General features: G+C 34.2%; 2 protein-coding genes and 1 long non-coding RNA gene across 16 annotated transcripts; 2 read left to right on the forward strand and 1 right to left on the reverse strand.

Moving 5' to 3' along the window:
* Window positions 1-758: 758 nt before the first annotated feature.
* LOC114321520 (uncharacterized) lies at window positions 759-9,326 on the reverse strand. 14 transcript variants are annotated; one of them, XM_082892185.1, is made up of 9 exons: window positions 8,780-9,320; window positions 5,455-5,493; window positions 4,915-4,997; window positions 4,649-4,836; window positions 2,913-3,001; window positions 2,688-2,744; window positions 2,430-2,516; window positions 2,285-2,350; window positions 1,441-1,617 (listed from the first exon to the last, which is right to left on the reverse strand). In XM_082892185.1, the coding sequence occupies exons 4-9, from the start codon at window positions 4,695-4,697 to the stop codon at window positions 1,465-1,467; spliced, it is 501 nt and encodes a 166-aa protein (XP_082748311.1). In that variant the 5' UTR covers window positions 4,698-4,836; window positions 4,915-4,997; window positions 5,455-5,493; window positions 8,780-9,320; the 3' UTR covers window positions 1,441-1,464. The 14 variants fall into 14 exon arrangements, 13 of the variants coding, with proteins under 13 accessions (XP_082748312.1, XP_082748316.1, XP_082748315.1 ...); XM_082892183.1 differs by having other exon boundaries at window positions 4,915-5,085; XM_082892181.1 differs by lacking the exon at window positions 8,780-9,320 and adding an exon at window positions 6,063-6,305.
* Window positions 7,714-12,273, forward strand: LOC145801287 (uncharacterized). Its single transcript, XR_014342534.1, has 2 exons — window positions 7,714-7,852; window positions 11,916-12,273. It is a non-coding gene; the product is annotated as an uncharacterized LOC145801287 (long non-coding RNA).
* Window positions 12,274-16,477: 4,204 nt separating this feature from the next.
* On the forward strand, window positions 16,478-20,876 carry LOC114309195 (pentatricopeptide repeat-containing protein At4g33170). The gene has a single exon (XM_028254886.2). It carries the CDS (start codon window positions 16,707-16,709, stop codon window positions 19,653-19,655), a length of 2,949 nt encoding a protein of 982 aa, XP_028110687.2. The 5' UTR covers window positions 16,478-16,706; the 3' UTR covers window positions 19,656-20,876.
* The last annotated feature ends 6,640 nt before the right edge of the window (window positions 20,877-27,516 follow it).

Genomic DNA, 27,516 nt, shown 5'->3' on the forward strand with positions numbered 1-27,516 from the left:
ATGATGGCTAAAACAGATCCGAAAGTCATAATATAGCAGCTTGGGTAAAAATCACTTCTCTAAGACACTGCTGGAAATCAAGGATTTAGCGGCGTTAGGTCCTAAAAATGCCGTCAAAACCTTTTGTGACATTTGGCACCAAATGCTGAAGACGCGGCCGTCGCTATAACTCTATGGCGCTTTAGAAACATCGCTATATGACTATAGACGGCGTTTAAAAGTTTTACTAACGTTAACATGACGTCACCATGCTATTTAGCGACGTTTTAAAATGCCGCCGTATCTCTTTTTTAAAAGTTATCCAGCCCTTGGTGTGATATTTAGCGACATTTTTAGAAACGCCGCAATAGCCTTGCTTTTTTTTTTTTTTTTTAATTTTATGTAATTGAACTAAAAAATTCCTATAATAAAATTGAAAAATAGCACTAATATAAAGTTGCTATGTTTAAAAGCCTTCCTATTACATTAATGTACATAAAAGTGAGTGGTGCAAGACTCCCAACTTAACCTTGCCATTCACCCAACATACATATCCACAAGAAATGCCCAAAACCAGAGGAATTAAAACAAGCATATCATATGATCTCCACATATACAAATTCTCAATTGAGTGCTAAAAAAAAAATAAAAGTAAATTGGGAAGAAGTGCAGGAACAAATAGTTGTTTTCCCAACATGTTTACTGATTTCTCATTAAACAAACAGCAGCCAAAAAGGCCAAAAAGCATGCCATTTTACCACTCCAAAAGAAAAGCAACAGGGGTCTCAATCATCCAACAATCTAATATAGAAGGCAATTAGAATTATCTTAAAATACAAATTGACTCTCTCTCTCTCTCTCTCTCTCTCTCTCTCTCCCTCCTGTAGAATATAAGTTCCAGAATAGGGCAGCAGAAAAATATAAAAATCCCTAAAAAGAACCCATTAATTCAACAAAAAAACCAGCTCCGACTGTTCCCAAAATAGCAACAAATGTCCCAGCAGTAAAACAAAGTAAAAAACAACATGCAAAACACACATTAAACAAGATCCTCAACTTTCAAATTGAACATGTAGAATCAATAAGGCCTATTCTTTTTTTTTTTTTTTTTTTTTTTTGGATTGCCAACAAAAAAGAATTGCAACTTAACCATGAGGTAAGGGTCTCCATTCAATATAGAAGGGTCAAACAGACAGAACCATGATGTAATGGGACATTATAAGTTAACCCACTTACAGAATTCATATGAAGACTCGTCAGGTCTACATACTAGACTCATAATGTTCTAACCAACTACACAATGGCTAATAAGAAAGACCTGACTAGGTCCATGACAAAATCACTAATTTCCAACACCAAATCACATCATGTCTTAATAGAATTAGAAAAGTGAAAAATTAAAAACTAGTGATGTTTAGTACTTTTACCTTGTTAGTTCTTCTTCTTCTTCTTCTTCTTTCCTTTCTTTGAAAGGTGAACCTATATTTAATAAGGACAAGTATTGTAATTAATAAGATATTGCATTGTCAAAAAAGCTTTGATTAAATGATTGCTCACCTCTTGGGATGAGAATGCATGAGATTGTTGTTGATGTGACATTGGCCAAACAGTGGGACGACTACTAAGTGAATCAACAACCTATCATTGAATAAGAGGCTGAAGTTGTATAGTAGCTCTGGACAATTTAAAGTAATAACTAGTAAAAATAATGAAAATACTTGCTACCTATGTACTGGGTTTGAGGGTGCAACAGCTGGTGCAACGGGCACGCCTGCAGTTTGCAATTGAGATTCCAAAATCTCAATTCATGATTGAAAATCTGCACGTACTCTCTTTAGTGTGTGTGTGTGCGCGCGCGCCTACGAATTTGGATGCAACTGACAAGAATTTTCCTCCTATTGTCTTCTTGTTTCTCTTAACGTTCAAGTTCTCAATTGTCTAATATACCTACGTTACCCATTCCCCCAATCCAACAGAAAATGGTAAAGACTAATCCTCTTAATCCACATATTATCTTAAACTACTGTGTCAGTCCATACCAAAAAAATTAAAACATTGTTAATTTGTTCATGCCCTAGTCAAAGAACCTATGACAAGAAAGCACACACGGGCAAAACAAAGAACAATCTCTATAATGTAAACTGAGTTTCATAACCAAAGGAGTAAAAATAATAATATGCACGAATAAAAACATAGTGATAAGATTTTAAGGATGGAAGAGCAGTGCATGTCCTTAGTTCTATTATATATATCAATAAGAAACAAACAACACAACTATACGGGAGCAAGAGAAAAAAAGTTTGACCTTGGGATTTGTAACAATGACTCCAAATGCACTGAAAGTATCATACAAAAGTTTCTCATCTACATCCTGCAAAGAAATCAGAGCCAGGTTCGAAATTGAAAAACTATGTCATAGGCATATAGCAGTTTACAAGGCATGAAAATACATTCGAGTGCATCAAATTTCTTACAGGATCGAGGTTTCCCACAAAAAGGTTAGCTCCAACATCCAAGCTCTGTTTATCTTGATACGCCTGGAACCCAAAAACAAGAAGATAAAACTATTGATCAGATTTTAAATCTAATTCAAGCAAAGGCTCTGAAAGTCAAACCATGAAATCATTAATGATGGCTCCTGTGGCAATATCCTAAGCATAAGCATAAAGAAACAGAAAATGATGCATGACAAGGATAAACATTCACACCTTATTCACTCTTATTGGCTTCCCATAAAGTTTAATCATATTCAGAACTTTTATTGCCTGCATTGTGGATTTAAAAAATAATAGATAAATAAAATTAAAAAAAAGAACCGATCATACAGCCATGAGCAAGTAGGGAAATCAAAACTCAAGAGAACAGTAAAATAAATACAAAGAGCATAACTGATGAACAATAAAGAAAGTACAAAGCAATGAAGCATAGCTTACATAATCTGCATCATCCTCACTTCTGAATTCCACAAAGCCATATCCTTGATGAAGATTGGTGACTCTATCTTTGGGAACATACACATTTATTGAAATGGAAAGGGAAAAAGACCACAATTAAGCTAGACCAAGTCTAACTTATAAAACAGAAAAAAGAGATACCCCAAAGATGGTACTGATTTTCAGAACTATCTAAAGACATCCTTCTGTTTTAGTATTCAAGGATGGTACTGATTTTCAGAACTATCTAAAGACATAAAGAGAGATATCAATGTAGCACACCAAGAGCGTAGAACTCAGAAGTTAGAACAACTTAAGTCCATAGTTTTACCCATAAATATGACAAAAAATGACCAAACCAAAACAGACTTCAGCTCCAAAATTGTAGTATAACCTTGAAACATAATCTTTATCCAACAGGAGGGAGACCAGCATGCTGATAAGACATGCAAAGATGCAAGTAGCAAGATTTTCCTCTGAGAAAAAACAGTACTCTTAACTAATTAACACAAGCAACTACCAATATTCACATTCAATTAAATGTTTTACACACCCAATCAAAATGAGGACCACTGTGGGCAAAAAAGACGGGGAAAAAAAAATGTAATCGATGTACGTTTCATTCAGTCAAGCCTGTTATCCACCCAGCTGACATGACATCATCAAAACCAAGTTCCTATCACATTTTCCCATAATGGCCTCAATATGGCCTTGTCCAGTCACGGTAGATATTCATTTCTATAGAGAGGCTGGCAATGGAAGTTTTCCTCTTATTCCTCTAATCTTTTCTCAGTTCTCTCTCTCATATTAAGTAGCTAGTGAGAAAACATGACATTTAGAGCTTTTTTTAGGAGGCTAATGTGAGCAAGAATGTTTGGTGACAACAGAATAAATTGCCCTCAACAACCACTGTATGGCGGCAATGCCATAATTTTTCGACACTCAGATAGAAGTGGAAGGGAGGGCTACATTCAGCTAATTTGAGTAGTTGGACAGCTTAATTGAACAAAAAACTAGTTTTGGGTCTTAATAAAAAAAAAAAAAAAAAGATGCAAAGTTTGGCGGCTTCTGGAGTACATTCAAATCTCCATCTCTATCCTTATAAGCTTTCATTTTCAAAGCAAAACAGATTGGTAAAAGAAGCTTCAATATTTATGAAACAATGATATCAAAAAGTGTATGTATGACCCAGAGCAATTTTCAGGGTAAATAAAGATTGCTTAATGCTTCACTCTAATGATAAATGTAAGGTTGCCTATCCATGTTTACCAATTTTCAAGATGTAAAAGAATTATGATATGCAATACAAAAAAAATAAAAAATAAAATAAGAAAGGGCACGCAACACGACACATTATTTGACAACTTGGTCTCCATCATTAGAAAGGTACAGTCGCTTCCATTTAGCCAATCCAGTTATGTGAATGGACATAGTAACTTTCTTCTAAAGTTTTTATACACTGAATTGTTGAATACATTGAGAATAATGACAATATAAAGTTTTATGAGACAAAATAACTATAAGTGAATAAGTGAACGCATGCGACAAATTGATTAGCATTAAACATGATTACTACTTTACTAACTCATTTTCTTGATATCCAGCAGAAACAATAGATAGACAACCAATGGCTATGTTTAACAGTTCCCATCGTGACAAAACATCATATTTAAGTACTAAAAAAAAGTAAAAGCAAAAATTATTCAAATAAGAATAGCAATTAAGAAGCATCAGACCTCCCATATTCACCAACAAGCATGCCTTCCATATCTCTAATTGGACCATCTATAGCACGCTCAGCTCGAGACGGACGTTGAAGGAAAAATCCAGCAGATGCATCGTCATTTGAAACTCCAATGTCATCCATATATTGGCGAAGAAGAGACTCAGGTAAGATTTTCCTCTCAAGCCATAATCGCAAAACCTATGGGATACAATAAATTCAATTTATCTTTAGCAAAAAAATGATGGCACCCTCACTAGTATGAAGTGTTACAATTACCTTGAGACACTGACGGCGATTTTCACGAGCAGCAACTGCAGGAGAAGCAGCAGCTCTTAAAAGGCGAGGCAGTGCTGCTTGAACTGTAGGAATGTATCAATCGTATCAACACAACAGTTTCAGCCATCAAAACCATGGGTGGGTCTATGACCCAAAACCCAAAAATTCCTCCTTACAAGAAGACAATCAATATCACACAATTAACAAAACCCACCAACTTTCCCCCCTTCTCCCCCCCCCCCCCAAAAAAAAAAAAATAAGAAGGGTATGTGCAATTCAAGTTAAAGTATTACAACAAGCTTGTATTGTGATGTTTTCAAACTATAGCCTATATGTTGATCAAATGGTAGACTCATGTTATATTGTACACACAATAGCAGATTTCTGGGAGGGATTTGTGCAAATTAAAGTGAACAAATTTAAGCTTCTAGAATTGTCATTTCAATAGAACCATTTGGCCCAACTAGAATTGTCATTTCAATGCTATAACACAGGTCCTTATAGGCAAACTAATTGCAAAAAAGAAGCAACAATTCTCACCAGTGATCAGCTACTCTAGGAAATGCACAAGCAAGATACCTAAGAATTGCAGGATTGCAAAGCATATCAAATGCATAAGATAGTCAATATAAGCTTAAAAACAAAATGTATAATTTAGAACCTTAAAAGAACAAAAAGATTGAAGAGCATCATCCCAAAAATTTGTAGATGCAGCAGTGACCAACAGTCTCTACAATTCATATATGAAAAAGAATACTAACACTAGGGGAATGTGCATAACAGTGCCTTTAATACCTAGAGTCCAAGTACTACAAAAACTATGCAAAGAACACTTGAACTAAGCAGAAGCCATGGAGGGATAAGCAAACTAAACTTTGCATTTTGAACAAGATACATATCTTATGGCTTTGTAAGATATGAAACTCCTAGAATTTCATCATTCAATTACAGTAATGACACAGAAACAAGGGCCAACTATCTAGGAATGACATAAAATTTGCGAAAAACAACATATTAAGGAAGAATGACAAAGCAAACAAAAGAAGAAATTGAACAGGTTTCCAAGCAAATACATACCAAATTGAGAAATTGAGAAAGACGGGAAGGAAGGGCTTGAGAGAGAGAGAGAGAGAGAGAGAAATCTATACCTTGTTGGAGCTTCGAAATCGCTCTGAGATGAAATCACTGAGACCGATCTGAATCTCTAAGATGAAGAGAGATCAAGAGAGAGAGAGACCGCTCTGGAGCTTTGAAATCGAAATCACTCGCCGATGGTGGTCGCTATGTCGCCGGTGGTGGCTGTGGAGCTTCGAAATCGAAATCGCTCTGAAAGATGACACCGCTCTGGAGCAACATCGTGAGAATGATAAGGGTTTACAGAGCGTTGAGAGAGAGGCGAGATTTGAAGGCGTGAGGATTCAAAATAAGGGTTTACAAAGGCTTTAACAATTATTCTGAGATTCAAAATAAGCTTCGAAATTGAGAAAGAATCACCCAAACATAGATTTCGAAATCGAAATCGAGAGAGAGAACTTCGATTAGGGCTACAGCGAGAGATGAAGGAGAGCGAGAGAGCGAACGAGAGGGTGAGAGACTGAGAGATTAGGGCTATTATATTTGATATTCACCCGCTCGCCCACTTAAGAGAGGGAGAGATATAGGACATTCGAAGGCGTTTTCAAACGCCTTTGGTTAATGAAACGGTGCCGTTTTGATTTAAACAAAAAGCGACGTTTAAAAAACGTCGTTAAATATTATAAAATGTGGCGTTTAATAAAACGCCGTTAAATAAACGTCCTGAAAAGTCACATTTCTTGTAGTGAGAGCATCTCTAATGGTTATTGCTATATTGTCATTGGTATTGCTATAATTTGGCAATGAATAGTGCTATTTTGCCAAATTATAGCAATTGTGCTCCAATGGTCATTTGCGACTTTGGCAAATCTCAATCAACTTTTCCTCCAAATTTGTAGATGTTGTTTGGATATAGGTTTTTTTATGATTTTAATTTTGTTTATTTTTTGTCTTTTGTGACTTTTTTTTAACTGCTTGTAAAAAAAATTATATATTTATATTATTTCCGATTAGACAAATATAAAAAATAAAAAAAATTGGAAAATTGGAAAAAAATATATATATAATTCACCCCACCATTCATATATCACTACAAAATTAAAAATAAAATAAAATAAAATAAAAATATTAAACTACATTCATTTATAGCCATTGTGACAATAGTGTTCTGTTTAAAAAATAAAAAATAGGAAAAGGAGCCGTTGTGAGAAAATTCAAAATTTCAAGATTTTTTCCATCGTTGATGTTTTCATAATCCAACAGCTGAAATTGATCATCTGGAATCTTCGGATACAGATTGATCACCTTTACTTTCTTTCTTTCCATCTCCATTTTGATCAGCCACCCATCAAAACCAATTCTCTCTCTCTCTTTCTCTTCATCCGACTGTCCAACGGCACAAACTAATTGACTGATTTTCTCTCACTCATACTCACCGATTCCCTCTTCATCTCTCATCACTGACCCTTTTTCTTTCACTCACACTCACCGATTCTCTTTCACCCCCCTATTTCCACTTCAAAGTCGTTTCTCTCTCTCTCTTCTTCCCCAAAACCACCACTAGATCATGCCCTATCCTTATCCCTCGATGTCCAGACCAAGTTTTTCACATCCTTTACAGAGGATTTGATTCTGAAACCCTTCTTGAACGCATTTCTCTGTAAAACCGATTCTTTCACACACTACATCCATGGCAGAAAGATATTGAGGGCTTGAGAAAAGTGGGATTTTGTGGGTCTCTGCCCATTCCTTTAGCACAAACTTGGGAGTTTTGATAGATGCTGACCAATTCACAGTAGAACCACCACCCACCATCGATCCAGCTAGGATCATCATTTTCCCATCAATGGTTGCTAGGATCCAGGTTTGATATCTGTCTCCCTCTCAATCTTCATTCTGCAAATTTTTCGACTTTCGATCATTTTATTGTGATACTGGATTATCTGATTTTGTTTGGTTTATTGTGAATGCATACCATCTGATTTGAATTGACTGATTTGGTGATAAATGAATTAAAAAAAATAAATAATTGAGAAACCGAATTTGGGCTTGTCAATTTCATTATGAAATTTGTTTGATTTTAAAAATTGGGTTGATTCTGAAAAAATGGGTTCCCTACTGGATTAATTCTGTTGTTTTCAACTGAATTTGGTGCCAAATTGCTGTTGATTTTTGTTGATCTGGCAAGCTTGGGAGCTGCTATTTCACTTGCCAAATTTGAGAACACATATGGCATCTGCTATCTTTGGCAAGTGAAATAACAGAGCATTGGAGACAACTTTTTGTTATTCCTGTCATTGTTTAGCTTTGGCAAGTGAAATAGCAGCTCCATTGGAGATGCTCTAACAGTATGCTATAGCAATTGTCAAATTTGGCAACTGCCAAATCATGTGTCAAATTTGGTAGCTGTCAAATCTGCCAAGTCATCCAAAAACCAATTGATTTCTTCGTTCCCTCCTTCCCTTTCAGTTGGGATTTTTCCAGAATGTTTGAAATTTAAAAAAAAAAAAAAATGAAATTCATCATTTTGTTTAAAACAGAATTCACCAACTACTTCAAGGTGGGTCTAAAAAAAAAATCACTAAATTCATCAATTTGTGCCTTTTCCAGACAAATTTCACCAATACAAAAATTACCAAATTTCAGCAATATCAAATTTCACCAAATTCACCAATTACTCACAAATTTCAACAAAAAATCACAAATTGGAGTAATGTGTGTAAGCCCAAATTTGTTTGTGTGTGGTAAATATGAATTAGATATATTAATACATTTTGATGAACGAAGTTACTTGCATCCATACGAGGAGTGATGTACATGCTTGTAAAGCTGAGGCAATCTGAAAATCTTAGACCATGACATGTTTGGAGATACAAAGGCACTATTAGTAGCATCTGAAACTACAACAAAATTCATCTAAGACTCAATTCATTGCATAGTCATTCTTTGTTTGGTAGTCGAGAATCCTGAAAGGAAAAATAAAATAAAATAAAATTTGTTTTTGGTTAGTGACAGTGTATTTTGAAACAAAATAAACAAACAAATAAAATCAAGATCGGAGAATATGAGAGCAGAGAGCTTCGACATAAAAATCAGAGAAGATCGGAGAAGATCGAAGAAAATCAAGATCGGAGAAAATGAGAACAATTAAATAAATAATCACTATCTGTTTGCTCTATTTGTTGACAACCAAACAAATGTTGTGGTGAATCGGTCATAAAGAAGGTGAGAACCAGGGAGAAAGAGAAGAAGGCGGTGAGAGTGATGGAGATAGAGGCAACAATGATGAAGAGAGTAATGAGAGGATAAAAACGCAAAGAGATAGAACAAATGTCAGCAGAGGGGTTTGTTGAGAGAGACAGTGATCTAGAGGATTGAGAAGATCATTCTAGAGTATTGATTTCAGCCGTTGGATTGTTATTTAATCAACGACTGAGATCTTGTTCAGTGATCAACCCATTAAATTTGTTTTACAAATTTGTTCCTTGCCTCCTGATAAATTTGTTATTTACAATTTAAATTTGTCCCTTGCCTCCTGATAAATTTGTTTTTTTGTAGTGATATATTTTTTTTTTGGGGTGAATTATATTTAATTTTTTTTTCAATTTTTTTTTTCATTTTTTTATATTTATCTAATCGGGAAAAATATAAATATATAATTTTCTTTAGAAACAATTAAAAAAGGTCACAAAAGACAAAAAATAAACAAAAAAAAAAATCACTAAAAAACCTATATCCAAACAACACCTACAAACTTGGAGGGAAAGTTGGTTAAAATTTGCTAAAATAGCAAGTGACCATTGGAGTAACATTACTACAATTTGACAAAATAGTACTATTCATTGCCAAATTATAGCAATAGTAATGCTATTTTAACAAACACCATTGGAGATGCTCTAAGCTCATGCGTGCATTTGTCATGTGTTTCATCAGTTTGACAAAATTGGGTCGGTTTTCAAATTAAAGCAAGGGTCAACCAGTTGAATCAATCGATCCAGTTTGATTTTCAAAATATTAAGTGTTACAAATGTTAAATTTTAAAATTATGAAAGGTGTAAAAACTAATTTTTATTTTATTTATGAGAGGTGTAATTAAAAATTAGTAATGTAAAAAGAGAAAATCACATTCACCTAGTTTGGTTAGGTTTGTATTTCTGGAAATTAAGTTTTTATTTTATTTATTTTATTTTTAATTTTAACGAATTTTTTTTTTCATATTTTAAGTAATTTTTTTTTATTTTTTAGATAATTTGAAAAAGTACAATAATATTTGTGATTTTTTTTTAAAAAATTCATTAAATACAAAAAAATATGATTTTTTAATATATATTTTTGTATTTTATTGTATCAAATGAATTTTTAATTTTTTTTAAATATATCAAAATTAATTAAATTTAAAAAACAAAACAAATCGATTAAATATTTTAAAAAATATAAAAATATAATTAAAAAAATTATTTTTAAAAATTCTAAACGAAATGCACTGTAACTAGAAGTTCGCACTAATGCTATGTTTGGATTAAGTGATTTGGAGAGAAAAAAAAAGAAGAAAAAAAATAGAGAGATATATATTTCTTTAACTTGTTTGGATAACTTAAATGGATAGAAATGAAAAAAAATGGAGAGAAATAAAGAGAAACTCATTTATCTTATAATCCTTATTTTCAATCTTTCCAAAAGCAGAGAGATTGGGAGAGAAAAGAAATCAACATATTCTTATATTTTCATAATATCAATTTTGTCCCTATAAAAATAAAAAAAAATAAAATGATTGAAAATATAAAAAAATCACTTTGGTAATATAACATAAATAGTTTATTTTCTTTTTTCTTATAAAATCTTACCAAATAAAAAAGAAAGAAATCACAATCATTTCTTTTATTTTATTTCTTACTTATTAAAAAAAAAATCATAATTTTTTATTATCTTTCCTTTTTCTCTTATAACTTAACTAATACTTCATTTTCTTCTCTCCTATAACTTAATGCTGTGTTTGGTTGGGGGATTTGGGGAGGGATTTAGAAAGGGAAATGAAAAAGGTTCGTGAAATGTGAATAAAACGGAATTGGGGTGGCTGCTGTGCGGGGTGCACAACAGCCATTGTTGTGCAGCCAATTGGGCCCTTTTCGGGGTCTATTTTGGTAATCCGAATCGTTCACATTTTAGAATACATCAAGTAGAACATACCTGTAAAAAATCAAGTTAATCGGATATCGTTTACACATTCATCCACTCACATTTGTATCTACAAAAATAAATAACAATTGTAATTTAAAGTATTAAAATGAATACAAATGTGAGTGGATGAATGTGTAAACGATATCCGATTAACTTGATTTTTTATAGGTATACTCTACTTGATGTATTCTAAAATGTGAACGGTTTGGATTATCAAAATGGGCCCGAAAGGGGCCCAATTGGCTGCACAACAGTGGTTGCTGTGCACCCCCGCACGTCAGCCACCTCAATTCCGAATAAAATATGCCTATATTTCACATAGTTTCACACACCTTTCCCTTTTTTCTTTCCAAATTCCTCCCTAAATTCTCAAACCAAACACAACATGTGGTAACAGCAAGTACTTAGTAAGTGACCAAAGGTACTTGGGACACCTTCGACGGACTTCAAACTCCTTCGTCTCTTCTCCTGTTTTTTACTTTTAATAAACTGAAAGGGTTGCCTGTGTTTTGTTCTCTTCCGGTTTGTGTTTAAAAACTCTTGCTGTACTACTCAAGAAAAGTATACAACCTCGATACGCAGTACCAACACACACAATCGTACAAAAGTCATACATATATTTCCTCATGCCATTCTCATTGTTGATATTTAGGGCTCGTCCTTTTTCACCCATCCCTTAAAAATTTATATAAATAATTTATTGTTAAGAGAGAGGCTTTTGTTTGGTGTTGATTGAATGCATTCCTCAGAAGAAGCCGAGGCACTGAAGCCTCTGAAGAGAAGCTTGGAAATCATGAATTCAAAGCAATCTGATCCTATGGACATGGACATTGCTCCTAGTGGAATTACATTATGGTAGCCATTGGGATCTACATCAGAGCCGGTCTTTTGTAATTTTGTTTTTGTTTTTGTTTTTGTTTTATAAATTTCAGATGTAACTGATAGAATTGGTTTATATGATGGCTCAATTTCACATGCATGTGATGTCTCTATGAGGGTTTGACATATTGGAAATTGATATTCAGATTCATAATTGCAGGAGCCTAAATGGCATCTTCTGCCAAATATCTGTTTTGTAGAAGATATATAATGTTTATGTGCTTTAATTACAGGCCTAGTTAAATAAAAATAATTTAGGGTAAGGTACATATGTTGGTTCTCCCTTTACAAATTCTAAAGATGTGAGTAGCAATTTTTTCAAATATTGATTTTCACTGCAAAATCCCAAATCGGAAGCCTTACTTGGTCTGTTTCTTTCCCATATTGTCTCACTGCCGTGAGGTCTTAAATCTGGGATTGAGATTCTATACACTAATCAATAAGCTTGTAATGCTAGTTTAAGTAAGGATTGAGATTCTCTACACAATCATTATTGAGATAATCTTAATCTTGCAATTCTGAATTTTTATTTTTTTATCGGTGAAATTCAGGTGTTAGTTGTTAGATTATCACCTATTGCAAAGCACAAAGTGTTTGTCTCCTTAATTTAACTCTTTAGTCGTTAAGAAAGTCATGGTGATCAACTAAGCTCTACTTAGCTGGTTAATCTTGTAATTTGACTTACAATATATGTTATTATAAGTATTAATTTTTAATTTATTATACATCTAATAATATAAGTTTCAATTAATATTTATCTTCATAAAATATATATACATAAATATAGATAGATGCACAAACTTCTTACTAAAAATTTTTGGGTTTTTTTTTTAAGGTCCCTGGTATTATGATTTTATAGCATAAAGGACACCAAATATTTTCATAATGTCTAAGGTCCCTCAACAATATTTTCATAATGTCTAAGGTCCCTCAACCTTGATCCAGAGAAATTTCAGTCCAGAGAAAATTGGTCCAGAGAAATTTCAGTCCAGAGAAAATTGGTCAGAGAAATTCTGGTCCAGAGAAATTTCTCTGGACCAATTTCTCTGGATGAGTTTCTCTACTTTTCTTCTCATTCATATCCAAATCATTGTGATTCATTAGGTAAGCAACATTGTTAAACTAAATTCAACTGGAAAAATTTCACATTGTAATATGTAAGCAACATTAGAATGGGATAACAATGACAACTTACCAGCACCAGAGAAATTCTGTAAAAATCTGAGTAGAGACTGGAAAATACCTCTGGTTAATGGAAATCAAATGATTCCAATTTCTTGTAATGTTAACGATAAAAAACTTGAGATGTTTGTACACAAATGTAGTTACAGCTACAGTTCTAATAGATCTTTTAGTTTTGTATTTTCAATTGACACAATCTCAATGTCTTTCTTCTAGATTATTGTTCAGATGATTCATACTTGCATTTTGGTCTTTTATGACTCTTTACTTTGTTTTTTGCATCTTCTACAGCTTTGGGTTACAAATATCTGAATTTTTTTAATTAAAAAGAAATTTTTTTGAAGAGCAACATTTTTCAAGCAATGCCAGACCAACATAGAATAAATGCTCTGACATTACATAATTCAACACATGCTAGTGTTGGAGTTTAGTAGGTGGATTCCATGATACAGAATTATTGATGATAGATTTCTAAAAAATGTAATGATCTTCTGGATTACACTCTTATTCTCAACATAATTAAGGATAATCTCTCAACAATTTTTGCTACAGATACAGTAAAAATTCACAGAACAGAGTGGTGTAGAACCCACACCCACCCTTGTATCTATGCTGCAATTTTGTTGGTGTCCCGTTTGCATACTTTTTCATTCATATATGTCTATGCCCCAGGTTTTGGCAGGTTGATTGGTCCGGTGCTTAACACATGCACAAGTGAAGGAGGTTGTAGAGAAATTTTCAAATTTCTCTAGAGTGGTAATTTTGTGGGAAGGCCTGTGAAGTCAGAGAAATTTTCAAATTTCTCTGGAGTGGTAATTTTGTGAAAAGGCCTGCGAAGTCAGAGAAATTTTCAAATTTCTCCGGAGTGGTAATTTTGTGGGAAGGTCTGTGGAGTCAGAGAAATTTTCAAATTTCTTACTCTCAAATTGAAGTTTGATGCAGGTGATGAAGCTTGGTTTCACCAGCAAATAGAGGTCGATGGCTTCTTGTGATTTCCACTGGGAACACACTCCACTTCTGGAATTTTGGAGACAGAACTGTGATAGTGATGGAAATTCCTATGTTATGCTGGAGTCCAATCCCCCAGAAGAAAGTGTGCCATTTTTTATGGAAGCCCTTTCAAGCAACACGGTGAGCCATAGAGTTACTACCTGAAGAAAAATACCATTTATTTTACATTTATGCACAGAATTGAAACTTCAAGATCAAATTTACAGTCTCTAGGTAAAAGAAAGCTGAATTTTCTCTGGGTTGAAACCAGAGAAATTCTCTGGATTCAATAGTGACCACAACATTCTTCACAGTGGAACCAAGGTATGCCTCGGCAATTTCACGCATCTTAATTAGAACCATGGAGGAGATCTCCTCAGCTGCAAAGAGCTTCTCCTCACCCTTGTAGTTGACACCGATCATGGGTTTGTCACCAGGGCCAACAATGACCTTGAAAGGCCACAACTTCATGTCACTCTGTACCGAGGCATCAGTGAACCTCCTACCAATCAACCTCTTTGCATCAGCACAAAATTTATTACATTATTAAGGCTAGTACAAAACAGATGCAAAACAATTTCATGTTGCATTTTCACTACAATGATGCATCACACAAGTACAGTAGAGTTCAAAATCCAGAAAGAAAATCAAAATAATTTAAAACAAATGCAATTATATACAGAGCTAAAAATTGGACCTTTCACGATTACATATTATCAAGTACTCCTGGACAACATATATATTTAGTTCAATCCAGAGAAATTTTAGTTCAAATCCAGAGAATTTCTGTGGGGATATATCGAGAGTGCCGGAACAATTTTACAAACCGAACTTACAGCCAAAGAACCAATTTTCCCAAAACACAGAGAGAAAAAAAACATAGATAGATAAACTTGTGGTTTGGAGATATATTTATATATATATATATATATATATATATTTTTTTTCATCTCTCCTGTTTTCATCACTTTTTTCTACCTTTGCACAGTGAAGCTTCTTACCTCTTATCCTCCAAGAACACTCCATCACTGAAGCTTTGCGCCTCTGCGAAGATCTAGATCCATAACTTCGTTGAAGGATCTAAGTTAACTTCGTTGAAGGATCTAGATCCATAGCTTTGCACCTTTGCCACATACATATATATATATAGCTCCGCCTCCTCTTGTGTTCCTTTTCATAATCAACCACAAAAACTGCTACAAAACCCCTCTCTCTCTCTCTCTCTCTCTCTGTGTGTGTGTATATTTTGATTTTGTTTTGTAATGGCAACGATTAATCTTCCCACGAGAATGTCTGACGCCATTTTTGGGTGAGAATGAGAGAGAGGTTTCTCGTGTGCGAGGAAGAGAGACAAATTTATCTGATATATGTTTAGGGACTTTAGACATCAAAAAATAATTTTGTGAATCTCTTCCATTACGAAAAGTGGGGGAAGGACCCTAGACCAATTTTTCCAAAATTTTACTTGTGTACAAATGTTATTAGATATTGAAATATTATCATTATTACAATCAATTATATTTGACGTTTTATAATTTTAGTAAATTTTTTAATAAGAATGTTAATCTATATTGAATTATTCCTTTTTTTCTTTGCAAAAATATCAAAAAAATAAAAAATAAAAAAAATAATTGTAAATTCAAAAAAATATAACACTTATTTGCACAAATTTATAAATCACTTGTACTCTCATAAATTTGTAATTATGTTTCTACTTTTTTTTTTTTTTTTTGGGTTGATATTTTCCCTTCTTTTTGTTTGGCCTAGCAATTTGGTCAGGCTGTCATATAGAAAAGAAAAGAAAAGAAAAAAAAAAACCTATTACGTAAATCTATCTCATATCCTACGTGATATATCATTATAATTTTATTAATTACATATTCGTTATTTTTTATATTTCCTCTTATATAATAGATAGACTAACCAATACAATTCAAAGACACAGTTGAAATTTTTGAAAAACAAGATAATTCCTGGTATAGGCTTGGTTTACTTCCCTACCAAACATGGAAAACAAAACAGAGGACAAAGGAGCTCCCACTACCAACCCCAACCAACACTAACTTAAACAGCAAACCATACAGCCCCAGACCATACAGCCCCAGCCCAGGAGGAGGAGGAGGACCGGAAATTATTCAATATTTTTTATAATATTACGGGTTTATACTCTTTAATTAATTATTATTTAATATGCTTTTATGCTTTTTATTCTCTTAACACATGCAAAAGTATCTCATCTACTTACTTTTTTTTGTCAATCACAATGTTACTTAAAAGAAAAATGTTAGGGATCATGAAAAGTCTTTTATGAAAATGATCATGAAAGATTTGTAACCCTTAAATTACCTTAAATAATGTGTGGTACTTTATTTTAAGTGTAATTCAAAAGTTATAAATCTGTCACGATCATTTTCATGAAAGACTTTTCATTATACCTAGCATTGTTAAGTATACGTGAATAATTACCCTGAGGACACTGCCGCCACGAAATGCAATCCTCCTCCTCTTGTGGCTCCAAGTGGTTGTCTCTTCTTCGCGTCGCCATTTCCACAACCGACTTGCTCCTCCTCAAACGCACCCACGCTCTTACCATAACCTCAGGCCACTCCTCCTCAGACCGTTTCCTCACTAACAACCTCATCACTGCTTATTCCAAGTGCTCTTCTCTCTCCTCTGCCCGCCACCTGTTCGATCATTATCCCCACCCCGATCTCGTCTCCTGGAATTCCATTCTCTCCGCCTATGCCCATGCCATCTCTTCTTCTCCCCACGACTCTTCTTCCATTCTTCATCACCACACTCTTCAACAGGGTTTTCGCCTTTTTCGTCTTCTTCACTCCTCTTCCTCCTTTCTTCCCACTAAGCTCACTTTAGCTCCCGTTTTAAAGCTGTGTTTGATTTCCGGATGCCTCCCCGCTGCTCAAATGGTTCATGGGTATGCGGTTAAAATGGGTTTGGATCGTGATGTTTTTGTCTCTGGTGCTCTTGTTAACATTCACTCAAAGTTGGGGCGAGTTTGGGATGCTTGGGCTTTGTTTAATGACATGCCTGATCCTGAAAAGGATGTTGTGTTGTGGAATATAATGCTTAAGGCATTTATCCAGATGGGTCTCAAGTATGAAGCTTTCCTTCTTTTCTCCGAATTTCATCGAAGTGGATTGCACCCCAATGACCTCAGTGTCCAATGTGTTCTTGGCGGGGTTTCTGAATCTGACGACCAACAAGGTAATGACATGTTTGTGAAGCAAGTTCAAGCATATGCAACTAAATTGTTTCTGCACAATCAAACTTCAGATGTATTCTTGTGGAATAAACACATGTCTGACTATATCCATGCTGGCGATCGTTATGCTGCTGTTGAATGCTTTATAGATATGAATAGATCGAATGTAGACTGTGATAGCGTGACACTTGTAATTGCTCTTTCTGCCGTTACGGGGAGCAATGATTTATTAGAGTTGGGGCAGCAAATTCATGACATGGCAATGAAATTGGGTTTCAATTTAGATGTTACAGTTGCAAATAGTCTTATTAACATGTATTCAAAGGCTGGGTGCCTAAGTTTTGCACGCAAAGTATTTGCTAGCATGGAGGAGTTGGATTTAATTTCATGGAACTCGATGATAACTACTTATGCACAAAGTGATTTAGAGGAGGAATCTGTGACCCTCTATCTAGGTCTGTTGAGTGATGGCTTCAGACCTGATCATTATACATTTGCAAGTGTTTTGAGGGCATGCTCTTCACTTACTTCAGGATTGTCTCTTGTTGAACAAATTCATGTTCATGCATTGAAAACTGGGATCGTAACGGACAGTTTTGTTTCGACAGCACTAATTGATGTTTATTCTCGGATAGGAAAGATGGAAGAGGCAGAGTTGCTTCTACAAAATAAGGATGAATTTGATTTGGCATCTTGGAATGCCATGATGTTTGGGTACATAATATGCAACAACAGTTGTAAAGCATTAAAACTCTTCTGTCTGATGCACAAAAGAGGAGAGAGATCAGATGAGATCACGTTAGCAACTGCTGCGAAAGCCTGTGGTTGCTTAGTGGATTTGAAACACGGTAGGCAAATTCATGATCATGCTATAAAACTTGGAATTGATTTGGATTTATGTGTCAGTGGTGGTATTCTTGATATGTATATTAAATGTGGAGAGATGGAGGATGCACGTACGGTTTTCCAAGAAATTCCTTCCCCCGATGATGTTGCTTGGACAACTATGATATCGGGATGTGTGGAAAATGGAGAAGAAGACCTTGCTCTTTTGATATACTATCGGATGAGGCAGTCTGGTGTAACCCCCGATGAATACACCTTTACTACACTCATCAAAGCCAGCTCTTGCTTAACGGCATTAGAACAAGGAAGACAAATTCATGCAAATGTGATCAAGTTGGATTGTGCTTCAGACACTTATTTAAGGACTTCTCTAATTGACATGTATGCAAAGTGCGGCAACATAGAAGATTCATATCGCTTATTTAAAAGAACAAATGTCCAAGATATTTCCTTGTGGAATGCCATGTTGGTTGGTTTAGCTCAACATGGACATGGCGAGGAAGCTCTAAAACTTTTCAAAAACATGAAACTTCTTGGCATTAAACCTGATCGGGTAACCTTTATTGGAGTTCTTTCAGCGTGTAGCCATTCTGGATTAATTTCTGAAGCTTATTCATACTTCCATTCAATGCATCAAGATCATGGCATTCAACCAGAGATCGAGCATTATTCTTGCCTTGTTGATGCTCTTGGTCGTGCAGGACATGTTCAAGAGGCACAAAATTTGATTGCATCAATGCCCTTTGAAGCATCTGCTTCCATGTATAGAGCCCTGCTTGGTGCTTGTAGGGTTCTAGGTGACACAGAATCTGGAAAACGGGTGGCTAGTCGGCTCTTGGCTTTAGAGCCATTAGACTCAGCAGCTTACGTTCTTTTATCTAATATCTATGCTTCCACTGATCAATGGGATGATATGAACAATGCTCGGAAAATGATGAAGAGAAATAATGTAAAGAAGGATCCGGGGTTTAGTTGGATAGATGTGAAAAATAAAATGCATTTGTTTGTGGTGGATGATAGATCACATCCACAAGCTGGCATGATATATGACAAGGTGGAGGATTTGATAACACTGATAAAGAAGGAAGGATATGTTCCTGATACAGGCTACGTGATGCTTGATGTGGAGGAAGAAGAAAAAGAACGTGCTCTCTATTACCACAGTGAGAAGCTAGCAATAGCTTTTGGACTGATAGTCACTTCTCCATCTACAATAATCCGGGTGATAAAAAACCTTCGAGTTTGTGGGGATTGCCATAATGCAATCAAATATATATCAAAGGTGTCTCAACGTGAAATTGTGCTAAGAGATGCAAATCGCTTCCATCGATTCAGAGATGGAACCTGCTCTTGTTGTGATTACTGGTAGGGTGGTAATGTGAAAATTGATAACCATAGATTTGCATGGATAAGGAGGTTCTGTGAGTTCAGTTGAGAACTAGATATCATGTACTTCTGTGAAAAAAAAACATTAAAACTCCATGATACAGTGAATCATAGTGAATGTGCAATGGATGCATTGAATAATTCCAAGTTTGGATGCTGGGTGTTTGATGCCAATGCCAATGCCAATGCCAATGAGGAATCCATCTGATGCCTTCAATTTGAATACATAGTAGGTATCACTAGGTAATTGTCAAAAATGTTCGCTATCATCATAGTGAAGATGCGCAGTTCAATTTTGAAACTGCCTAATCACCATCCCTTATCTTTTTTCCTGCATTTCATTTCATGAATGTATGATTTTATGCTTATGTGAGGGTATGCTAAGTATGAGGGAACAAGTTCAGGAATTTTTAATCAAACCGGTGAGTTGGCCTAAAATTTGGGTATTTTCTTTGAAAATAAAATAAAAGGTTATCTTGTTGAAACCACTAGACTTCTACAAAAATAATGAAATCAACTTTGACATTTAAATGAATTACTTTGTTGTTTGGATACCTTCAAGTGTACGCCTTCGGTACACCCCCCCTTCATTGGTGTGCACCATATGCACTCCCTTTGACATCCGTTGTATACAAAACATTTCATCTTAGCCATTAGAATTATTTAATGGTGGAAAATAAGCACCTGGTCAACTGGTTAACCTCTTTCCCTTTGATCTTCCGTCTTTGCTTCGCAAGACAGCCTCTCTATGGTTCGCTCCTCCATCCTATGCCTTCCTCCCTCCATCGTGATCCCCTCCCTCTATTGCCAACCTCCTTGCCTTTCTTGCCACCAACGCAACCTGCAGCAATAGCCCTCCTTTCCACAACCTACACAAGGGTTCAATGATTGCAAAGTTGTGATGAGTGGGATTAATTTAGTCCTTCATTTTTTAGCTCTTCAAGCAAGCATGGAGGACTGAGAAGGCTGCTTTGGAGATCCTTCAGCTTCAGACTTTAGTTCAGAGATCCCGATAGCAGATTCCATTGTATCACTCACCACAAAACCTAATCTCTCTCTTTCTTTGTTTTTAGTATGATTTTTCGTATGTATGTTTATGTATGTAAATTTTTTCGACTATGAGAAAAGATTGTACATTTGTTTATGTTTAATGTATGTACATAAAGCTCTGCAGAGGAATGAAGCTGTAACTTTTGTTTATAAATTTTGGACTTATATCTTTTGTTGAATATGTGAAATGCCTGGGTTCCACACTGTTTTTCAAGTGTATGGAATTATTCACTGTTTTGAAACCTGAAACATCTGGGCAACAATTACCCTATATTTTCAAGTTGGCATTACGCTTTTTCTTTTCTTTGTTTTTTTCTTTTTGTAACTTACATTTTATTTCACAAGAAAACACCAAAACAAAAACAAGGGCCATACCCTCTGCACCTCAAAATAGAACAGCAACAATAAAACCAAAACAAACAATCAAACCGTAAAACAACTATAGAACCAGCAACAAAAAAACAAAAAATAATAGAGGGACTAAGCTTTTTGCTTGCAGCATAGAGCAATGCAATCCCTACTCCCACAAACTTTGCCGATTTGGCGAAGAATTCTTAATTCCCCTTAATGAGCTAGCTCTAGCTCCAATATGCTTGGCCATTTCAGCCACAATCACATCTTGATGTCTAAACTTCTGAGCAAAAACTCTCCCATTCCTTTCTAGCCAGACTTGATATGGAGTACAAGCCAAAGAAAGCTTGAACATAGTGCATGCATCTTAGATTGTTGTTATTACAACATGAAATTGCTCACTGAAGCTCACCAGACCAACCCAAAGGATCCTTGTCAATATGATTCAATCAAAGCAACTTTGAACAGATACTCCCTGTAAAAGGAGATAAGAAGAACAAATGTTCATGAGATTCCTCTTCATTCCTACAAAAATTGCAAACAGTATCTACCTGCATACCTCATTTCAATGTTGTGCCTAGGAACTTAGGAAGGAGAAAACAATCACACAAGCAAGAACACACAAAGATTTACGTAGTTCGGCAAATCGCCTATGTCCATCGGCAACGGATTTCACTATATGGAGAGAAATGCACAGATTACAACATTGGAGGAGGAGACAATACTCTCACTCTACTCACACTCACACTCACATTCACACTCACACTCACTCAGTTGCTTACACGTTGTCACTCTCACAGTCTCTGATTTCACCACATAAAACTCCTCTCATTCATTACCTATTTATAGATCAATGGGAGAGCCAAGTTGCCGATTTCATTGAAGGCAACGACCAACAACCAACAAGATTAGTCACCCTACCATGAGTAGCTCGGTTGGAAATGTCTAGCTTCTTCATTTTTTTCTTCAATCAGCAGCCATTGTTGATAAAGTAAACAAAGCAAATCTGAGCCAATCTTCAACATTCACTCTGTCTTTAGTTGATAATCTTTGTAAGCAAATCAGCCATTGTATAAAAGTCTATCTAGGGATATTTCCTTTAAACCACACAATTGGATATTGTTTTGACGGGTGCTTCCCAAGCAAATTTAGATGAATATATGTCATTCTTAGAGGGCAGCCATGTAACAACATCAGACTCAGCAACATCAGAAATGAAGCTAAATGGGGTAAGAGCAATGACTTGTTGAATAGCACTATTTCTCAATCTAGGCCAATGCCACCCATTATTAGTTATAATATCTGAGACCCTTACAGAAAGAAAGAGCACTACCAATATTTTGCACAATTCTATTACCAAACTTCTAATAGAGTGGCCCAGTCAAGCCATAAGAAAGTTAATCTGCCATAGCCTATCTTATACTGAATAAGAGGCTGCCCAATCTCTCGAAGTTTGAATATCTTCCTTATGCCCAGTCTCTCTAAATTTGAATATCTTCCTTATTGACCATTGGGAATCATTTGGAGCATTAATAAACTGTAAGAAATGGATTTTTATAATGCATGTATCTACTTAACCCAAATTTGTAAGATTGTTCTAAATTTTATTTCTTTTTACATTATTGAAAAAGTTTAACTAATTTAATTTTGGAAAAAAGAAATTAATTAAAGACAAAGAAACACGAAACTACAAGCGTAGTCTTCTTAAGATTGTTTTCCTTCACGAAACTAGAGCCTTGTTTGGCTTCAAAAAATTGAGCCCATTTTTTAAAAAATTGAGTTTTTTATTTTTCATATATATATATATATATATATTGTTTTAAGTCAAAAAATTTAATATTTTAAGAAATTTTTTTGTATGTTTTAGATGCACCTATCTAGATACACTTAAAAAGTATAATATTTATAAAAACAAGTCTTTTAAAAATTAATTAAATACAAAAAATGTAAAGAAATATATAAAAATTGAGTACATTTTTGCATTCGTATGTATATCTTGAACTTTAAAAATATTTTTCATAAATATTTTACTTTTTAGGTGCATCTAAATTATGTATATTTAAAAAGTAAAAAATTTATTAAAAATATTTAAAAAAAATACCAAAAACAAGAAAAAAAAAACACGAAAAAAAACTGTTATAAAACTAGAATAATAAAAGGAAAAGTGAGGGCTAACGAGAATAACAAAGAACTTTTGAGTCAAAAGAGAATAAGTGTCGATATTGTTCTTGATTCTCATGCATGCAAATACACCTGGCAAACATTTGCTTTTATAGCCAAATTTGGTGGAGAAAATTCAACACAATCTTATCCTCAAAGTTTCTCTATCCTTCTCCTATCTTCTACTTCTTTCTTTTTGTCTACAAAAAGATTACAACCCTTATCTCATTTCAAGTTTATCTTAGTTCATCATTATTTCCATTTTTCTACCTTGTTACATTTGCTTCCATCAACTTTATCTTCTTATCTTACATCAAATAATATTCTATTGTAGTCATTTATATATATAACACTCCCCCTTAAATGAACATACATAAAGAATTTATCTCGTTAAAAACCTTGCTAGGATCTTAGGTGAAAGGCAAGAGTACAATATTGCAATATTCTTAGATTACCTCATTAAAACCTTACTGAGGAAAACCCAGTGGGAAAAACCTTAAATAAAGGAAAAAGAGTACAATCCATAAATTTAATTAAATAGATGACTCACTCTCAATGCTGCATAATAGATCTTTATGTTGACGCATCCCAATATTGTGTGCTATTTTTTTAAATGTCGTAGTCGATAGAGCTTTAGTAAACAAATTTGTCAGATTATCACTTGAACGTATTTGTTGGGCATCAATGTCACTGTTCTTCTGAAACTCGTGTATAAAAGAATTATGGTAAAATGTGCTTGGTCTTATCACCTTTGATATAACCTCCTTTGATTTGTGTGATACACACAACATTATCTTCATATAATATAGTTGGGCTATCCGTTATTGAAAATAATCCACACCTTTCTTGAATATGATAGATCATGGATATTAGCCAAATACATCATCGACTTGCTTCATGAATTGCAAGTATTTCTGAGTGGTTTGAAGAAGTAGAAGTCAAGGTTTGTTTTACTGATCGCCAAAATATAGTAGTATTTCCATAGAGAAAAAGATATCATGTTTGTGATCTGACTTTATGTGGATTGGAGAGATATCAAAGATTTGCATATCCAATTAGTTGTGGTTTTGATTTATTTGAATAAAATAAACCCATACATGTTGTTCCACGAAGATAATGTAATATCTGTTTCACTCCATACCAATGTCTTCATGATGGTACAAAACTATATCTTGCTAATAAATTAACAACAAATGCAATATTGGGCTTGGTATAATTTGCAAGATACATAAGAGCATCAATTGCACTAAGATGTGGTATTTCAGGACCAAGGAGTTCTTCGTTATCTTATTGAGGTCGAACATGATCTTCTTTTTTATTTTTATTTTTATTTTTTTTATATCAAATGATCGAATAGCCATAAGAGTACTCAAATGATGAGCTTTATCCATATAAAAATTCTTCAAGACTTTTTTTTTTTTTTTTTTTGTATATGTTGATTGATGTATAAGAATCTTGTAACATCCCAAAATTTATCACCCATTTTATAATTAAATCTATTCAATGTTTTTCAACCATTACAATGAATACCATTAAAGAACAAAGTCTTTTACCCAAGATAATCTCTTATCATTGTACTATTTCAAGTGAAATATACATTATTGTTCATTAACATACAATCATGAATAACAACAGTTTAGAGAGTAAGAGAATACAAAAATAAAGTGCCCTAATGTCGTACACATTTTCAAGGATAGTCCTTGATTATACAAAAATGGACATTCAGACCCAAACCACAAAATAGCTTGGGAGCTTCAACAAGTAACACATCTAGTGAGCCTTCATGCTCCAGTAAAAATCCATCCATCGCCAAGTCACTTCGGCGGAATCACACCATCATTTGCTGAAATGTTGTTAGTGGAGTGAACTAATGCCCAGTAGGAATACATTTAACAGAGTATATAAATAATCAAGATGTATATAATCATGCCATACACTTGTTATAAAATCTATATTTTCTCTTCTAAAATAAAAAATACTTAATGCATGATTTCCATTCAAAGTCTCATTTACAATCGTGGGGTGGAAAATACGCTATGACATCCCAAGTAAGAGCCACAAAACCATACTTACATCTATAGACTTGTACACTAAAAATATTCCCACATTTGCCGGCCATTAATACGGTAGGAAATGGGCACCCAAAATCATTATTTTTTTTTCACTTTTACCGACTATAATACGGTAGGACCAGTGGACACTCAAAACATTTTTCCACATTCATTCGGCGATAAGCTTAAGACAGGGTAATTGGGCACCTTAACTCCCCCGTGTGGGTTCCAACACAACACAACGATTTCCCAAAATCTGACTCAACTACCTGGACTCATATGCTATTTACAATTTTTCAACATTTTCCAAACATCTACAAAATTGTAAGATCATACGAGAAAATCATAATGCACATGATGCATGAGTTTCCAAACCCAATTTGCCTAAGATTCATTCAGTTTATAAGCAAGATTTAACAATCACAAGAAACAAAAGAATTTTCTCCAATTTCTCATTTCCACAACTCCAACATTCATCTATCTTAACACACATTTCCAAGATGAATCAAACTTACATGTTTCAACACATTTGTAACAATCATTCTCCCAAATTCAAGGTTTAAAAGTCAATTGAGTCAAACTTCATTATTAAATCAAATTTAGAAATTAGAGTTTTTGAGAAAATTGGGACTTTTTCCTTTTTTTACACTTAAAGAGTCAATATTCATCATCAACAATAATAATCAACAAGAAACATTTATAATCTTTCCTAAAAACATTAGGTATAATTCATTTTTTGTTTGTCAACCCATTTTATATAACAAAATCATCTTGTACATTTCTATTACTAAGAAAATACCACATATATACATCAAGTCATAGATATACTAAGTTAAAAGTATCCTTACCTCAACAATGGAGGCAAAAAGATGAAAACCCAAAGAGAGCTTCAAGAAAAGCACAATTCAATCGATAGAAACATTGATCTTCACTCCATCTTCGTTTTTTGCATGGGATCTAGGCTTGATTCTTAGTGAAAGAGAGATTTTTAGAGAGAGAAAGCTAGGGTTTAGGTGTTTAGGACAGGGGAAAGAAAGAGGAAAAGAAAAAGTAAAAGAAATGATCCAAAAAGTAACTTTTAAGTTGCTAATATCGCGTAGACCGCTTGAGCGATCTTTCTACCGCTCAAGCGGTGAACTCAATCTCTTAGCATTTCTGTCTGCAAAACAAGATACTAGATGCACCCTCCTCACCGCTTGAGTGACGCTCGAGCAATCACCCTGGACACAGCTAGTCCCACAACTCAGCTCTTAAGACACTCCCAACACTTCAACCTTATTGACATATGTAAAAATCCAAGTAAATCAAAAAGTAATTCCCCAAATTTTAGTACAAAAATAATTTTTCATTTGAAATTTCTAAGTTTGATGTTGAAGTAAAAGAGTTAATACTTGGTAGAAAAATCCTATAAAATTGAATTAGACTACTTAATATAAAAGGAACAATTACCGCCAAAAATTATTTTCAAAATTGTAAGTTTTGAAAAACTTAATTTTCACACTTAGTAGATTTTCAAGTTAAGTCAAATTTTTTACAAAAAATCTTTTTCTACCATAACATCTTTATATGAAAAGAAATAAGGGTTGGGTCTCAACCCGAGCTATTACAAATCCTATTTGGCAAGTGTTCGATCTGTAGACAAAATTTCATTTGCTAAGATCTTTCATTTCAAATTCCTTTTTAAAATATCTTGCAATTTTTGTAAGCTCTTCTAGAATTCCCACAAGATTCAAATCATCAACATATATTGCAATGATTGTAAATCTGGATTCGGATTTCTTAATCAAAATGCGTAGAAAAATTGGATCATTTTCATATCCCTCTTTCAACAAATATTCACTAAGGCGATTGTACCACATGCGTTCGGATTGTTTTAACTCGTACAAAGATCTCTGTAGCTTGATAGAGTAAGCACTTCTAGGTTTTGAATTAGATGTGTCATGACCCAAACTCACTCCTATAGGTTTAGTGTTGTAACCGGCCAGTAATACTTGTATTACCAAAGGCCTCTGAATAGATTATCACGTAATAAGGGGACTGCGGAAGCAAATATAGAAAATACAACGTCCATTGAGCTGTGCAGACACACATGAGACAGATAACTTAAAACTTTATATAAAATATATACATGTATGACGTCATATCCACATAAGTCATGCAACACCGTACAAGTATTATCAAAAGGGACTTAGCCCAGTGTACGGATAAACAAAAACAAAACAAAACCTAAAC

This window comes from Camellia sinensis, chromosome 10 (assembly GCF_055761805.1).
Source record: "Camellia sinensis isolate YWXY chromosome 10, ASM5576180v1, whole genome shotgun sequence".
NCBI classification, from domain to species: domain Eukaryota; kingdom Viridiplantae; phylum Streptophyta; class Magnoliopsida; order Ericales; family Theaceae; genus Camellia; species Camellia sinensis.